Source organism: Myotis nattereri (assembly GCF_964212035.1).
Source record: "Myotis nattereri genome assembly, chromosome: 4".
NCBI lineage: Eukaryota > Metazoa > Chordata > Mammalia > Chiroptera > Vespertilionidae > Myotis > Myotis nattereri.
The window spans coordinates 9,204,701-9,222,475 of record NC_138079.1 but is presented as its reverse complement, the minus strand read 5'-3'; the positions used below and the strand labels follow the sequence as shown (position 1 = coordinate 9,222,475).

The following is a 17,775-nucleotide window of genomic DNA, read 5'->3' as shown; positions in this document are numbered from 1 at the left end:
AGAAAACATTAAATAAGGTGAGACATGTCCCACAGTAAATGATCTTCTTTCACTCACATTACATCAGCACTTTAAAGGTTTTCAGAGGGATTAAGTACGGCAGCAGAGTAAATTGATGCTGCCCAGACATAATCCCAGGTCGAAACTGGAATTACAACTAAAATACAGAAAAACTTACTGAATGATCAACGAAGACTCGCTGGAGAGAATCTTGATAATGGAGGACCAAAAGTGGAGACAGAGGCTGGTAGGAGAGGCGGAGGTGCGAAGGGCTGGCCAGGCACCCACAGACGGCAGCTGAAGTTCCAGAGAGGTATCTCGGCTGGGGGCTTGCCACGGAGAATTCTAGGTCTAATTCCCGAACTGGACCTCCCCCCGAGCAGAGAGCACCAGAACTCAGAAGGGTACCCGCATAATATCTGGCTGTGAAAAGCAGCGGGTTAGCTGTCTGCCAGGGAGAGACGGCTGGAAATTCAGGCACCCTCTTATAGGGCCAATGCATAAAATCCCCTGTGGAGCCACCCATCTTGTGCTATGACAGAGGATCAGCGGAGTGGACTGGAGCTGTGTGAGCAGAAGCCAGGATCGAGGGCTCTGGGGTTAGAGCTCAAAAGGCAGACACCCCGGTTTCCTGTGCTGAGCCAGTCCCTCACGCTGCAGGTAATCTTTCTCCAGCAGACAATTAATATACAGGTGGTATTGCCTGGAGGGAAGACAGCTGACCCACCCTATTGAAAAAACATCTTGCCCCTGATGAGACTGAGAATAACAATTAACCTCCAGGCAGAAACAATTACCCCATCCTGCTGACAAAAACTCTTGCCACACCTGTCATGATTGCCTGCGGGCCTTTGAAGAGGAATCCTATCAGTCTGCAGCCAGAACTAGTCTTTGGAGGCTTTGAGTTGAAATAGCTTTTTTTTTTTCTTTTGGGGGGGGGGGGGGGGGAGGTGGGGTCACAAATTGTCTTTCTATATGTAGCAATATACCATCTCTGGAAATCTAGGGATAGCACTGTCATATTTTTCAGAATTTAAAAATAGTCTTCTGGCCAAAACCGGTTTGGCTCAGTGGATAGAGCATCTGCCTACGGACTGCAGGGTCCCAGGTTCGATTCCGGTCAAGGGCATGTACCTGGGTTGCGGGCATATCCCCGGTGGGAGATGTGCAGGAGGCAGCTGATTGATGTTTCTAACTCTCTATCTCTCTCCCTTCCTCTCTGTAAAAAATCAATAAAATATATTTAAAAAAAAAATAGTCTTCTGTTAGTTTGTCAAATGAATACTACTTTGTACTTATACATTCCCTTATATTAAAACAAAACACAAAATAAAAAATCTTGTTCTCATGCCATCATGAAAAGTTTCTAGAACTAAATAAGAATTAAATAACCATTAACAGATATGTTGATATGGTATTTTTTCCTGTTAAAAATATGTCAGAAAATAAAATGGGGCTGACCTTAAGAGTCTTAAATGAGAGACAAATTGTTTTACCTATAAATCTTGCATTTTCATTAAGATGCAGAAAAGCAGTAAGAAGAAAGTAGAAAATGAAAAATGCCCTTCAATGTACTCTGGTAGAAAAGAGCTAACACTACTCAGGACAAACAGAAAAATTAAATGCTCCTTTGCCAAAAAGTCTCCTTTAATTAAAATTTCTGTGAAAAATTAAGGGCCTTATAATCCCCTAAATTATTTTGTCAGATCTAGCTAGGCCTTTTTATGCCTCCTTAAGTAGATAAGGCTTTTTATATCAAGCTTTTCTTATGAGACTAAAAATAAAAACTCATTTTGGTAATGGCGTAGTTCTGTGCATCACAACTTTTTAAACAAACTCTTTTAGAGAACGTTTTGGTACCAATCATTGTCCTAAGTGCTTTAAAATATTAATTTACTTAAAGAGTTTAAGAATCCTATGAGATAGATATTATTTATTATATATCTTCATTTTACAATTAGGGAAATTGTCCAAGATCACACAATGATAAAGTTAGAGTTTGAACCCAGACCAATCTAGTTTTAGGGTCCATGCACTTAATGTCTCAGCTATGTTGCCTCCAACAGTTTCTTATACAGATGTTCAGGAAGGAAAAGCCCAGAAAATCTGAAATATAGAAAATTTAATCTGTTGAGACTGTAGCAAGGATCAGACTTCGTATGTTATACAAATTTGTTTTAGGACTTATTACAAGGTTCAAAGAATATGAAGGCACATATAACCTATCAAAAAAAAGGCAGTAAAAAGCCATCAAAATATATAGTAAGAATGAAATAATGATGAAAATCATGGGGAAAATAAAAACTCTTCACAATATATAATGATCATCGATAAATAAATGATTCAGCTACTGTGTGTAGACATAATGCTGCAAATGTTTTAATAAACATTGTGATTTAGGAGATTCTGTGTTTAAGACATTGTAAAAACTACTAAGAGTTTTACTCTCAGATAGAACATAGAAGGTCATAAAGGGTTATTACTACACCAGGAAAACACAAGATACAATGGTTACACTCTACCAGTGGTCGGCAAACTCATTAGTCAACAGAGCCAAATATCAACAGTACAATGATTGAAATTTCTTTTGAGAGCCAAATTTTTTAAACTTCAACTATATAGGTAGGTATATTGTTATTAACTTAATAGGGTACTCCTAAGGCTTAGGAGGAGCCACACTCAAGGGGCCAAAGAGCCGCATGTGGCTCGCGAGCCGCAGTTTGCCGACCACGGCCTAGGCCAAGCATGTCAAACTCTTGGCCCATGGGCCGCATGCCTCATTTATTTGGCCCATGTTAGCCTTTGAGTTTGACATGCTTGCTCAGTAGATACAAAGAAGTCTAACTAAACCAAATTCCAATGAGAAGCTATCAAAGAACTATATATACAGTTTTTATGGGACCAATCACCTATCCTGGGAATCTGTGGGTGGAAGAGCATGCCTGGCATAGGAAGACAGATTTTGGTGGGATGACAAAAATACCCTGAAGCTTTTAATGACAATATGACTGTATAATCGATTGTAAATAGAAGAACTCCAGATGTGAAAATAAATTGCATTCAACAATTCTCCCCCAGAGGAAATTTGGTAAAAGACAGAGGACGGACCTAAAAAGCAGAAAAATGTCTCATTGTTTTGTCCAGCACTTATGTTTTAGAACCTTTCTGGCATTACATCTAGAGATGAACTGAGCTTTCAGTTATTTGAAAATATCAAGAACTTCCAGAACAAGTTATTTTCACTGAATTAATATTAAATATCGTAAAGTTAATTTCCACTGTTTTAGAAAAGAATACATGTTATATAGCTATAATATTAAATGCAATTCCAGAATAGTCCAGTCTTTAAGCAGTATATTCATTAAAAACAGACAAAAACTCACTTTCTGATAACCCATTAAGAACCCTTGAAAAGGACCTATACAGCAAGCTTATAGAAAGCTTAGCAAATCCGCTATTCCCCACTAGGGAAATCTTTGAACCAAAAAGAGCAGAAACCACAAGGAATGATAAATGCACAAACTTGTTTTTTCCAGAATTTAATATTTTTAAAAAGACGGAAAGTATAAAAATTATCAAAAAAAAAAATCTTAAAAGGTTTATTTTTGGGCTAAATGCTTGCACTGAAACTTTTTCTTATAATTGATTTAAGGTAAAAGGCAAAAATTATATTAAAAACACAGCAGCTACAGCTGTCCAATATAAAGTCCATCTGCAGAAAGGTAGGACAAAATGAGCTGACTGAGCAAATATTCATATCATGACGTCAGCAGCAAGTTTCAAATGGTTCCAGTTCCCAAGGTCTAAAACAAGGATCATCTTGCATGTTTAGATTCTACTTCTTCAAGAATCCACTGAATTCCATTCAAAAAACCCTTTAGAGTTTCAGCCTCTGTATCCTGGACCTAGGACAAAGAAGAGAGACCATTATCAGTAAGAAACTGAGTTCAACATCTTATGATGATGATGGACATTTTTTTAAAAATATACTTTTATTGATTTCAGAGAGGAAGGGAGAGGGAGAGAGAGAAACATCAATGATAAGAGAATATCATTGATTGGCTGCTTTCTGCATGGCCCATACTGGGGATAAGCTGGCAACCCGGGCATGTGCCCTTGACTGAAATCGAACTTGGGACCCTTCAGTCCACAGGCCAATGCTCTATCCACTGAGCCAAACCAGATAGGGCCGGACATTTTTCTAGACACCAAAAAAAGGACTAAAAATATCCCAATAAACTTTGGATGAGTCACTCAAGTATTGTCTCCTAGACAGCTTAGATAAAAATATGATCTCTTATATCTTTTAATTATTACCAATATAAGGCTTATTATTTATCCTTGGGGATAGGAAGATCTACCATTTCCATGACTTGTTTGTATGTATTAGAAAAATAATTCCCCCAAAAGATCCCCTTTGAAAACAAAAAGATTTTTGAATGAACCCAGCTTGTCAACTGATAAATGTGACATCTTGTTGCAAAAAAATGTCTTTAAGACTGCCACTCTAGTGGTAAGTCAAACTCAGGAAGGTACACCTTTATTAGTAGCCTTCAAATTCTGTTCCAGTTTCCAGAGCTCCTTGGAAGGGTAAGGGGAGAAAAGAAGGAAGAAAATCCTCTAAATTCTTCAGCAAAAGCATTTCCAATGTTAATTTTCCTTTATTTTACCTAGGGCAAGCATGTCAAACTCAAGGCTGGCAGGCCACATGCTTCATTTAAATAAAGGAGGCATGCAGCCGCTGGCCGCGAGTTTGACATGCTTGACTTAGGGGCTTTCATGTAAGGTTTCATTTGATGAAAAGATTCCATGATTAAAATAAAGTTTGGAGAGCTAGGAACTCTAAGATGAAATCTGTACTTCTGATGGCCCTTAAAGCATAATACACTAATGCTGGAAAAAACCATGATACTGGTATCTAAAAAAAAAAAAAAAATCCCCAATTATTATTCATTGTACCCATGACAGGAGAGACAAGTAGGAACAAATGATCAGCTGAGACTATTGACACCAACTAAAATAACTCCCATCAATTAAGCTATTAAAACTGACTTTAGAATACTGTTCTGTTTCATTAAAGAGAATGAGTAGGAAAGAGTAAAATTAAAAAAAAAAAAAACCTGAAAAATAAAGTAAGATTTTCTCACCAGAGAAGATAGGATCTTACCATCCACGGGTGGTTCAGATGATTCAGGCCCAGCTCATGTGCCACATAAAAACAGGGCATTCTTTTCACATTTGCCTGAGAAACACAAGATAAAACCAGCATTGGCCTTCCCGCGGATCCAAAGGCTGGGTCTGTCATCGCCGTAATACGAGAAAATTCATCTTGCCATTCATGCCCTAAGGAATGAAGTCAAACTCTTAATTTGCATTACTTGCAATGATTTCTAAAATAATTAGATTAAAAACTAACAGAACAAGGAAACAAAAAAATTACCAGGACCCAAACATAACAAGCTGCCTCTATTGCTTTGTTCATTTATTAATATGTCATTAAGTAGCCTTGCAAGGACAGGAATTTAGGTGAAATCAGAGGGGAGGGGAATCATAGTACCATTCAGATGTCTCTATAGTTTAAAAGAAAAATACCTTAATATAGATATTTTCCTCTCACAAATTCTGTAGCTATCACTACCCTTTCTTTTAAAGTCCTTAATTTCAAAAATTTAAACATATAGTTGGGTCTAGCTTATCTATGCAAACTAACAGTCTCTGCCTTTCACTGATGTATACAAATCACTGACATTTTGTGGTAGGCAGAATTTTAAAGCGATCCCCAATGACTCGCGCCCTGTCTAAACCCTTTCCCTTTGCTGGGAGGAACCTACAAATATAATGGGATATCACTGTCATCATTGGGGTGTATTGTCCTATTAGGGACACCGTCCTCAGTGAGCCTGACCTCAGCAGGTGAGTCCTTAAAAGGGATGAGATTCTTCTAACAAGAGAACGGTGAGCTGATAAACAGGTGTTCTTTTGAATCAGTAGGTTGGAGGCGATTTGTTATATACCGATAGAAAACAAACATGTAATGAATTAACAAACATGGGACATTTAAATCTATTATATACCTCTTGGATTTTGACTTGTTCCACCTGTTCTTTGTTCCTTTGTCTCTCTTGTTCTTCTTTCTTTTGAATTGAGTTTTTTAAATGACTCCATTTTATCTTCACTACTGGCTTATTTAATTATACCTCTGTTACACTTTTTTTAGAGGTTGCTCAAAGATTTACAATGTAATTCTTAACTTATAACTGTCTACCTTTAAATAGTATTATACAATTTCACTTATAGAAGAATATTACAATATATTTCCATTTCCTCCCTTCCATGCTGTTGTACTGTTAGTATATATTTTACTTGAAAATATCATATGCCCACAATACATTGTTACTATTTTCCTTTACATAATTATAAGGAATTTAAAATTAGAAAAAACTTTTTATATAGTTTTATTGTTTTCATCCCAGGGTTCTTGATTTCTTTTTGTAGATGTAATTTTCCATCTGGTATATTCTTCTGCCTAAAGAGATTCCTTTAATAGTTCCTCTAGTGGAAATCTGCTAATAATGAATTTTCACAGATTTTGTTTGTCTGAAAAGTCTTGATCTTGCCTTCATTTTTAAAACATTTCTTTGCTGGACATAAGGTTTCCTCCCCTTTGCAATACTCTACAGCAAGCATGTCAAACTCAAAGGCTAACACAGGCCAAATAGATGAGGCATGTGGCCCGAGGGCTGCGAATTTGACATGCTTGCAGTACAGATTTCCCTGCACTGCCTTCTAGCTTGCAGCAATTCTGTCAGGGAGTCTTTGTCCTTACCTGTGGCCCTTTGTAAGTATCTTCTGCTCTGGCTGCCTTCAAGATATTCTGTTTACCTTTGGTTTTCATCAATTTAGCTATGATATATCTAGATGTATTTTCCATTTATTAGGTTTACAGTTCCCTGGGCATCTTGGATCTATGGCTTGTTGTCTTTCAGTAATGTTGAAATATAGGCCATTATCTGTTCAAAATTTTCTTTTTCCCTGTTCTTACTCCCTTCATGTTTTCGTACTCCAATTACACACACATATGTTAGACCAGGGATTGGCATATTACATTCCTATCAATCTGTCTTTATAAATAAAATTAGTTTGGAAAACAGCCATGTCCACTAATTTACAAATTGTCTGTGGCTACTTTTGCACTGTAACAGTAGCACTGAGTAACTATGAGAGATCATATGGCTCTTGTAACTAAAATATTTAATATCTAGCCTTTTAAGAAAAAGTTGACTCTCCTTTGATAGGTTCCCCCAGCTCTCGGATGCTCTGTTCCCCACTCCTTCTCTTTTTCCTCTTTGTGTTTTAATTTGGGTAATTTCAACTGAGCTATCTTTCAGTTTTTTGAAGGTTTCATTTGCCAATAAGTCCGTTGAAGAAACTATTCACCTGTTATCATATTTTCTATACTTAGCGTTCCCATTTTACTCTATAATAGCTTCTTACTCTCTGCTGAAAATCCCTATCTGTTCACACATATTGTCTACCTTTTCCACTAAATCCTTTAACATATTAATCATGTCCCTTTCTGAGAGTGAAACATCCAGGCAATCTACTGATTACTTTATCTCTTGATAATGGGTCATTTCACTTTTATTTTTTGTGTGTGACTTATAAAATTTTAATTTACTGCTAGATGTTTTATATAGAGCCAGTAGAGACTGTAAAGACTGAGGTACAGCCTAAAAAAGAGGATTTACTACTGAAAATAGACATGATCTTTTTGTTAGGCCATTAATGCAGTAGGTCAAGTCCAACTAGTCAGTAGTTAAGATGGATTTGGCTTTTATTGTTATGATTAACTTTAGTGCACCATAAACTTTAAATTCTTTAAGGAATGGGCTGCTGCTACCGTGTTCTGAGTGAGAACAATATATTATATTATTTATATCCTTCCTTGTTCACAGGGGTTTGAGGGAGAAATTACAACAATGACTTTGGCCCTAAAATATTTTGATTTCATACCAATATATCACTGTGAATGGCAATTATTCAGAGTATAGAGAGAGTGTTCTCAACTAATCTACCTAATTAAAGTAAACATTCCACACCACACATTTCTGTATCTGGGTAATTAAAACAAAGGTAAAAATTTTCAGTTATCTGCATAAATTATTTGAATAGGACCATAAGTAAAAAACACACAGCAATAACAAAAAGTGCAGAAGCATACAATAAATAGTACCATATAGTTACAGTTTTCAATTTTGGTATGCATCAAAATTCTGTAAGTGCTTGTTAAAAACAAGCAAACAAACAAACAAACAAACAAAACAGATCCCAGGACACAATCAAATCGATGAATCATAATCCACCATGGTAGGAACCAGGCAGTTGTTTTTAACAAGCTCTCCAAGTGATCCTAATACACATCAAGGTTTGAGAATCCACTGTTAACGAATGGTCAAAGGGTCACATTGATAAAATTAACCATCATATCCTTAAGAAACCACAGTAAAGCCTAAAAAATATTTTGTATTTGCTTTGAAAAGCAAGTGCTTTTAAAATGAAAATACGATAATGCTTACTTTTCTGAGCTTCAGCATTTGCTACATAGATGAACCCATCAACAACTTCACACACCTTCTGAATTTGTGGAATTACACTGTACCGGCTTCCTTGTTGATCATCCCCTTCATTCTGTAAACTGAACATCTTGTTAACTGCACTTGTATGCTCTTCTCTTGCTCTATCTCTTTCCTTTCTATAAGAAAATATGTAAACATAAAACATAATCAGACACTAAACAGGCTGCATCCCCTTAAAATATTCCAGTCCTTAAGTCACCAAGTAGGAAGCACTACCTGGTAGTTGAATATAATATCAGGATGTTGAACTTATGTTGGTTGCTCAACTGAAAATTGACCCCTGATCCAATACCTAAAGAAAAAAATTACAGTTATCAAAAAAAGTCATTAATAAAGACAGCAAAAGATCAGATTGAAAAACATTACCCAGAATTTTAAAAATTCTACAACTTATATATAGCTTTGAATTAAAATGGAATGTTCATGTTGGAAACGATGCTGCTTGCAATTTTCATTCACTTAATAAAAACATAGACAAAGAACTGCTAGGCTTGCCCAGCTGGCGTGGCTCAGTGGTTGAGCGTCGACCTATGAACCTGGAAGTCATGGTTCGATTCCCGCCAGGGCACATGCCTGGGGTTGCGGGCTTGATTCCCAGTGTGGGGCGTGCAGAAGGCAGCTGATCCATGATTCTCTCTCATCATTGATGTTTCTATCTCTCTCTCCTTCTCCCTTCCTCTCTGAAATCAATAAACATATATTTTAAAAAAAGAACTGCTAGGCTTATAACATTCCTTTTCTTTTTTTTTTTTAAATATACTTTATTGATTTTTTACAGAGAGGAAGGGAGAGAGATAGAGAGTTAGAAACATTGATGAGAGAGAATCATCGATCAGCTGCCTCCTGCACATCTCCTACTGGGGATATGCCCGCAACCCAGGTACATGCCCTTGACCGGAATCGAACCTGGGACCTCTCAGTCCGCAGACCGACGCTCTATCCACTGAGCCAAACCGGTTTCGGCATAACATTCCTTTTCATATCATCACTACCTTCATTAACTTTATCATCATATCAGCAGCAGTTGCATCATAATAGCTACTACTATTTATCCTCAAGACTAAGACTCATTTTCATATTTTTATGTTTCTCATTTATCTTATACTCCATGTATACATTCAGTGAAGGCTCCCCTCTCCACCCAAAAAGCTGTTTTTAAATTTATGAGGAGTCATCAATGCCAACTTAGAAAATTGAAAAAAATATGGCATAATTTGGAATTAGACTTGATTTAGAATCTTAACTTTGCTATATATAGCCATGTTTTTGTGAGCCTCAGTTCTGTCATAGAAGTATAGTAATAATACATTTTAGGATTATTGTAAGCATTAAACAAGATTACATATGTGAAACTATTAGAGTGACTGGCAAATAGCAGGTGCCAAATAGTACTAGCTTCTTTCAACTTTATACCTGAATCATCAACTTTGTTACTTGTCCTTCTTTCTAAACCTCTTCCTTATTTTGGCTGTTAACACACAGGGACTCATTTTCCCTCTTGCCTCTTAGAAAGGGCATTCTCTTCTCCCATGGCTCTACTTCTTTTTGCTATAAAAATGTCCTCTTAGATTTTGTCCACCCCTCTCCACCCTCACTCCCACCCTTTAGATTAAGTTGCCATCATCTCACACTTGGACTTCTGCAATCACTTCTAAACAGTGTCCTACATCCACTTTTGCCCTCTACTATCGTTCTTCCGACAGCATGTGGAGAGACTGCTTAAAAATGCCTATCTAGCCAGTGAGGCTCAGTGGTTGAGTGTCGACCTATGAAATAGGAGGTCAGGGTTCGATTCCCGGTGAGGGCACATACTGGGGTTGTGGGCTCTATACTGGAGGCATGCAGGAGGCAGCCAGTCAATGCGTCTCTATCATCAATGTTTCTCTCTCTCTTCTTCTCTCTTCCTCTCCCTCTAAAAATTAAAAAAAAGCCTAAATAATTATACCTCTTCCCTTCAAAGCCACTTCCCTTCAGGCAAAGAAAACGTTAATATAATCTGGTCTCTACTTACCCCTGCATTATAACCAATATAGTTGTCCAAATAAGCTGAGCCATGCCACACCTTTTTATGTCACCACATATACAGAGATCTTGGTGGCTGGCACTGCAAGCATCCCAGGCCAAGTGACCTCAGAGATCACAGAAGTAAATTCCACCATGATCTTTGTTTTCATCAGAAACTTCGAGATTTCCCTCTCAACACATCTATCCTCAGCCTAATATGATCTCTAGGCTGTTCTGAACGCACCACCTTGCCAATGACCCCTCCTTCCATTCTTCCCTGATCTTGCAGGGTTTGAGGCATAATTAAATTGGCATTTCCAAACAATCACTCCAGCTGCTGTCTTGAGAATGAAATTGCCATTTCATAATCAACAAACTTCTCCATGTCCCCAACCTCTTCTTGAGCTGTCCCTTCTATCTCATGGCTTTACCTGAAATGAGCCTGCCCCTAGGTGCCGCTTCTCTCACTGTGGACTCTCATGTAACAGGCTTGCTTATTCTCTCACATCTCAGGGTAAAGAGGTAGGGTCAATGTTCTCTTTTTTTTTTTTTAATATAGTTTATTGATTTTTTACAGAGAGGAAGGGAGAGAGACAGAGAGCCAGAAACATCGATGAGAGAGAAACATCGATCAGCTGCCTCCTGCACATCTCCTACTGGGGATGTGTCCGCAACCCAGGCACATGCCCTTGACCGGAATCGAACCCGGGACCCCTCAGTCCGCAGGCCGACGCTCCATCCACTGAGCCAAACCAGTTTCGGCAAAGTCAATGTTCTCTTTACTCCCCAGTGCCATGTCATAACCATTACTCACCAACCCTCTTGAAAAACTCCATCTCTTTGAGACACACACAGCATTCAGCTATAGTCCCATCTCTCCTTCCTTGACCTTGTAATTTATAAATTTCCTTTTGATAATCCCTTCCTCCAAACATTCACTGAAGATTTCAGCACCTGGTTCACAATCTTCCTCTCCATCCTCAGAAACTTCAAAGTCCACATGGACTCCATGATTGTCAAATCTTGATTTCTAGCCCAGAATTTGCTCTTGAGATCTGGATGCATAAAGTAATCCACAAAGTCACTTGTTCATTCATGCGTCAAATATATATTGAGTGCCTATTATGTGCCTGATACCTCAGATCAAGCTAAGAATAAAGCTGACAAGATTCCTGCCCTAATGGAGCTACAAGTGGATTGCTTATAGCAGGCATCTATCTCTACACATTCAGTCAATTCTATATCCTTCATACTTTTATCACAATACTAGAGGCCCGGTGCATGCATTCGTGCATGGGTGGGGTCTGGCCCACCCCAGTTGGGGTGATTGGGCTGGGCCAGCCGGGGTGAGGGGTCATGGGCGGTTGGCCGAATGGCCTCACCTCCTGGTCGAACTCCCAGTTGAACTCCCGGTCAAGGAGACAATTTTCATATTAGCCTTTTATTATATAGGACTAGAGGCCTAGGGCACGAAATTCATGCATGGTGGGGAGGGGGTGGGAGTGTGGGGAGGGGGTCCCTCAGCCCGGCCTGCACCCTCTTCAATCTGGGACCACTCAGGGGATGTCCGACTGCCAGTTTAGGCCCGATCCCACAACCAGCAGTTGGACATCCATCTTGCAATCCAGGATTGCTGGCTCCTAACCGCTCACCTGCCTGCCTGCCTGCCTGATGCCCCTAACTGCTCTCCCCTGCTGGCCTGATCACACCTAATTGCCTCTGCCTGCCTGTCTGATGCCCCTAACTGCTCTCCCCTGCCAGCCTGATCCCCCTAACTGCTCTCCCTTGCTGACCTGATCCCCCTAACTGCTCTCCCTTGCCGGCCTGATTGCCCCTAACCACTTCTGCCTCGGCCCTGCCACTGTGGCTTTGTCCAGAAGGATGTCCGAAAGGTCGTCTGGAAGATGTTCGGTCTAATTAGCATATTACCCTTTTATTAGTATAGATTAATGGTTTCTTAATGCATCTCCATGTCTTTATGATGCCTCCTAATCAATTTCCCACTTAAGGAAGCCAGATTGAGCTTTCTAAATGCAATCTCGACCACCTCATTCCTCTGCTTAAAATCCTTTAAGAGCTTCCAAATGCTTAAGCATGGCACACAAGTGTCTTCTCACCTGTACACTCTACACACACAGAGCTACTTCAAATGTGCCATGCACAACCAGGGTGTTGTCCTTTCAGAAATGTAGTTCTCACTGCTTAGAATATTTTACCCTGTCTTTTTTTTTATTGCCTACTCCTACTCATCTTAATGACCATGTGAGGCATCTTATTCAATGTGGTGCCTTCTCTGACCCTAAATTTTCTACCCAGGAACTAATTGCATCATATTCAAATTACCTGTGCACTTGTCTCTGCCCATCCTAGACCAAGTGATTTCAGGACAAAGGTTTTTGATATGGTTTTAAATCTCTGCATCTTTAGGATCTAATAAGTGCTCTCAATAAATGAATAAGTAAAGCTACATTATACTATCATTTATATTTATTATATATCCTGTTTACCAACTAACTACATGGCTGCTGTTGGGTTCTGTTTTTTATTTTTTATTTTTTCATAGAAAGAAGGGGAAGGTGAAAATTAAGTATTTTTGAAATTTCAATATACAGTTATGTGAAAGTATTTTGCACATAGTAGATAGGTGCCAAATGGTTTTTGCTGTTAACATTCTTTTAAAATATAAAATACAACATCTTGGCTACATAATTTACTTTCACATAATCCTATATTCTGGATTGCATAAACTTTAGGAAATAAGAGGAAGCTTACCTCTTTTAAAAAGTATATTAATTCTCTCAGTCCTTTGGCATCTGGAGGGCTCTCATTAACCAAATTACTATATTTCAGTGATTTTCAATCTTTTTTATGTCATGGCACATATAAAGTAATTATTAAAATTCTGCAGCAATCAAAAATATATTTTTGCTGATCTGACAAAAAATAGGTATAATTTTGATTCATTCACACCGGACGGCTATTGTTATGTTGATGGTTGTCATTATTTTATTTGATAATCTAAGGGAAAAGAGGTCCAATATCTGTCCCAGACTACAGAGTCAGATATTGCATGTTTTAAAAATTCTTGTGACACACCAGTGTGACTCTCCCATCACACCGGTTAAAAATCACTGCTATATTTCATCACATCAAATAATTAATTAAAAAATGAATTTCTTTCTATTTAACATTAGTGTCAAGCTCAAAGTGTTAACTTATTATATACTGTAGATTAACAGGAAAATTACCATCAATTTGCCTCTGAGGCAAACCAGCTGTTGGGCAAAGTTCCTCAGAAGACATCAAGCTCAACACCAAAGATGTATTCAGTTCTTCCAAACCTGGTCCAAACATAGCAAATCGGGGTTCATTCTGAATGATCAGTGAGTGCAAAAATGAGGTCACTGCTCCATACATAGGACGGCTAGCTTTCGAGGATCTTCTTGTGTATGGACAGCACATTTTATAGCTGTATAAAATTGTCACAATTAGAAAATTAATACAGAAAAAAAGTTAGCCAGTTATTTGCTCAACAATGTATAATTTATTGAGAATTTGCTAGATACAAGGATACAATGACTATATAGTTCCAATTCTCGTGGAGGACAGCGGGGGACAGACACCATTATATGTATGCCAAGTGCCATGACAGGACAAAGCATGAGGTGCTATGGGAGCACTACTGATCCAGAAACTGAGAAAGTCTTCCGCTGGAAGTCATTACTTACTTTCTAATCTTTCATTTAGATTCTCTCATGGAACATTTGGTCTAACACTTGTTTCAATGGTTAAAATTCACTACATAGAGCAGTGATCAAATGGGGGAGATTTTGCTCCTCACCTTCCTCTCTTCGCGCCCCCAGGTCCAGGGAACATTTGGCAACATCTGGAGACACTTCTGTTATCACGGCAGGGGGTTAGTGAGATGGTACTACTGACATCTAGTGGGTGGAAGCCAGGGGTGCCTCAAAACATTGACAGTTCCCAGACCATCTGGTCCAAAATGTGTACCAAGACTGAGAAACACTGCACTGAAGATAAACTACACAGACAGTCAGCATAAATGTTCCTATAGATTAAAAAATATATAACCAAGTTTCTGACATACTCTTATTAACAGCCTCAAATGTAACAGTTCAATTAGTGTTAAACATAAAGGGAGGCTCAAATATTCCTTACAGCTAACCTAGCAAACTAAGAATCACATAAAAATAAAAACAACTCAGTTTATTTTAATAGCTATAAATGTCTAAACTAGCAATTCCACATGTTATTGAAAATGAAAATAAAGTTACCCAATCAAAATAAAACCTAAAGCCCGTTAACTAAATCAAGCTGGTTAAGACAATTACTAACCTAATAAGATAATCGTGTTTATTTAGGAACTTGTAATTCAAAAACGAAAATAAATCAAATTTGAAGCTAGATAGGTCAGGCCAAGCCTCACTACTAATTAGTTATATAAGCCACTGATAGTCTGAACTTCAATTTTTCCAACTGCAGTATGTGAAGAATAATCAACCCGGGGTTGTAAGAGTCAGAAATCATTTTATTTGCTCATAAAAGATAGTTACTATGATTATTACTATCCCTGGGGGAAGTTTGGTCTCACAGCATCAGATACACTCGATGCTAGGTTGGCTGCGGGACCAGTTGCTCAATAACATTAATTCTCTCACCTACATTATATTCCAAAATGTCAATGCTTTGGGTTAGTGAGAAAACTGTATTTCCCAGAACCTTGAGAATGGCTTTTGCCTTGCCAACGAACTGCTTTCTGACCTCTGGCCATTCCTTTTCTGGATATGGAAAGCATTCACTATTGAACAAAATGACAAGTGTTCTAAAGATAATGAAAATTTAAAGGAGAGGTTCACTTCCTGCCATGTGAACTATGTATATTTACCCAAATACTCTGGTCAGGCATCACAGGGAAGTAACAAAATGAAGAAAGTCATTTAACTTAACCCCAATTTTCACAAAAGAACAGACACTAAGACCCAAAAATCTATGAAAAAAAAATAGTCGTGGGACTATTGACTTGTAATACAGTCAAATTTAATATCTTCTCTTTAATGCATAAAACTAGATACTTACACCGCCATGTAGTCAAAAAATGCACCATCAGTGACTTCAGACATAGGCTTTTTTAAGATGTCCAGATCTGGAAGAGACTTCCAGTCAACGGAAGACCATGAAGGAAGGTCCCGCAGCAGAAAGTACCTCCACAGAATGGGATCTCGAACAGTTTCGTTCCAGTAATGACTTGTACTTCCCAACTGACACAGATCGTGAGGGGAGAGGAATGACAAAATATAGAGCTGTACGTCGATCTGAAACAGAGGAAAGCGGCACGCAGGTGAAAGGGGGAATGATTTATCTTGGAAAATTATTTTCCAATAATAAATGAGAAAAGTTATTATCATCATACTAGGAAACCGAACATCAACTGAACAGTGTCTTAATTAAATCTATCAGGATAAATGACAATAGCAACAAAGGCTTGCTATACCAGTTAACCAAAGATCAACTGAACAGCCACTATTTTCCCCTAAGGCTATCATTCTGAAGTTGCTTTCCTGCCGTCAGGACAGAATCCTACCTGAACACTTAATTTCTGATACACGGAAACCAACCATTTTTCAAGCAAAATAACCAGTTTCTTTCATTTCTTTCCAGGGGTATTCTGCCAGACCATTTGGGTATATTTACTTAGGAAATAATTTATTCTTCAAAATAAATCTTTCCCAAGCCAACTTCTGATTTTATCACCAGATCACATCCAAGGGTAAACCTGTCATCCGAGTTCCTCTGTCAAATCCATTAACTGTTTCGAAGGACCTGCGCCGGGGTGAGAACCGGGGCGGCATTCCCAGCCCCAGCCCCCTGTTCTCAGTTCCTGATGGGCGGCGGAGGGAGGTGTCAACAGCCCATAGGAGAAGGGATTTTTTTTTATTTTAAAATTTTTTAATTTTATTGTTTAAGGTATTACAAATGGTAGTACATATGTCTCTCCCTCCCCCGCCCCCGCGCCCAGGGTTTTGCACCTGTTGGTTGTGCTTAAATGCATGCACACAAGGCCTTCGGTTGGCATCTTACCCCCCAGCCTCCCCAGCCTCCCGCTGTAGTCGGACAGTCTGCGCGATGCTTCTTTGCCTGTTTCTGTCCAACAGTCTGTAATGCTCTTCATTATGCATAAATGAGTGGGATCAAGGAAAGGGGTTTAGTAATGTTCAAGAATGTCCCCATCTCCCCGACAAACGGCCCGCTGACGGCCATGGGGAGGCTGGGGCTGCAGCTGGTGGGAGTGTAGCCGCGGAGAGTGTGTGCGAGGCAGCAGCCCGGCCCCCCGGAGGGGGGGGACCCCGGGGGTCTGGGCCCGGAGCCAGGAAGGGATGCTGAGCACACAGACGGGATGCTTCCCGGCTGGTCCCTCATCGCCCGCCGTCGCCCCCAGCCCGTCTGGGAGACACGCCGCGCGCGGGCGGCCGGGCAGGTGACGGAGCGCCCCCGAGGGTGTGTCCCGGGACCTTCGGCCCCGCCGCGGAGCCGGGTCACCGCCTGGGCGTGTCGGGCCCACGGTGGCTCCCGGGGCTGCGGGGACCGGGGAGGGCCCAGGCGCCCGGGTGGCCTGGACGGGGCGCCCTCCCGCCCCGGGGTCTCCGCGGCCCGCCCCACGCTCACCGGCAGCCGCGTCAGGGTGCTGGGCCCCTCCTCCGCCTCCTCGCGGGGGGCGCGGGGCGCCGCCCGGTCCTTGCCCACCGACTGCCAGAAGCTCCTCCAGCCGCTGAGGATGGCCGCCTCCAAGCGGCCCCAGTCGCTGTGGGGCGGCGGCGGGGAGTCGCACCGGCTGCGGGGGTCGCTTCCCGCCATGGCCGCCGGCGCCGCTCCCGACTGACTCAGGGTCACGCGACGCCCCGCCCCCAGAAGCCCCGCCCCTGACCCCGCCCCCGGAAGCCCCGCCCCCCCGCCGCCTGGAGCCAGCTCACCCCAGCCCAGAAGGAAACCCAGTGGGGAAGAGCTGAAGCTCCTGGCCAGTCACCGCCCCTCCACGCCAGACCCCAGCCTCAGCCTCAGCCTCAGCCTCAGCCTCAGCACACAATACGTGTTTAGAACTGTGTGTAAGTCTATGTCA

At 40.4% G+C, this 17,775-nt stretch overlaps 1 protein-coding gene across 1 annotated transcript; it reads right to left on the bottom strand.

Annotated features, from left to right (window-relative positions):
* Nucleotides 1-2,112: 2,112 nt before the first annotated feature.
* Nucleotides 2,113-17,545, bottom strand: FBXO4 (F-box protein 4). Its single transcript, XM_081089902.1, has 7 exons — nt 17,325-17,545; nt 15,738-15,973; nt 13,889-14,109; nt 8,853-8,928; nt 8,577-8,752; nt 5,168-5,343; nt 2,113-3,905 (listed from the first exon to the last, which is right to left on the bottom strand). The coding sequence occupies exons 1-7, from the start codon at nt 17,511-17,513 to the stop codon at nt 3,816-3,818; spliced, it is 1,164 nt and encodes a 387-aa protein (XP_080946028.1). The 5' UTR covers nt 17,514-17,545; the 3' UTR covers nt 2,113-3,815.
* Between the last annotated feature and the right edge of the window lie 230 nt (nt 17,546-17,775).

Bases quoted from the DNA above. Each gene is read 5' to 3' on its own strand.
- FBXO4 (XM_081089902.1), bottom strand. From the start codon at position 17,513: ATGGCGGGAAGCGACCCCCGCAGCCGGTGCGACTCCCCGCCGCCGCCC. The intron at 15,974-17,324 runs GTGAGCGTGGGG...CCTCTGTTTCAG, and splicing joins GCACCCTGACGCGGCTGCCG to ATCGACGTACAGCTCTATAT. The intron at 14,110-15,737 runs GTAAGTATCTAG...AATTTTATACAG, and splicing joins TTTTTTGACTACATGGCGGT to CTATAAAATGTGCTGTCCAT.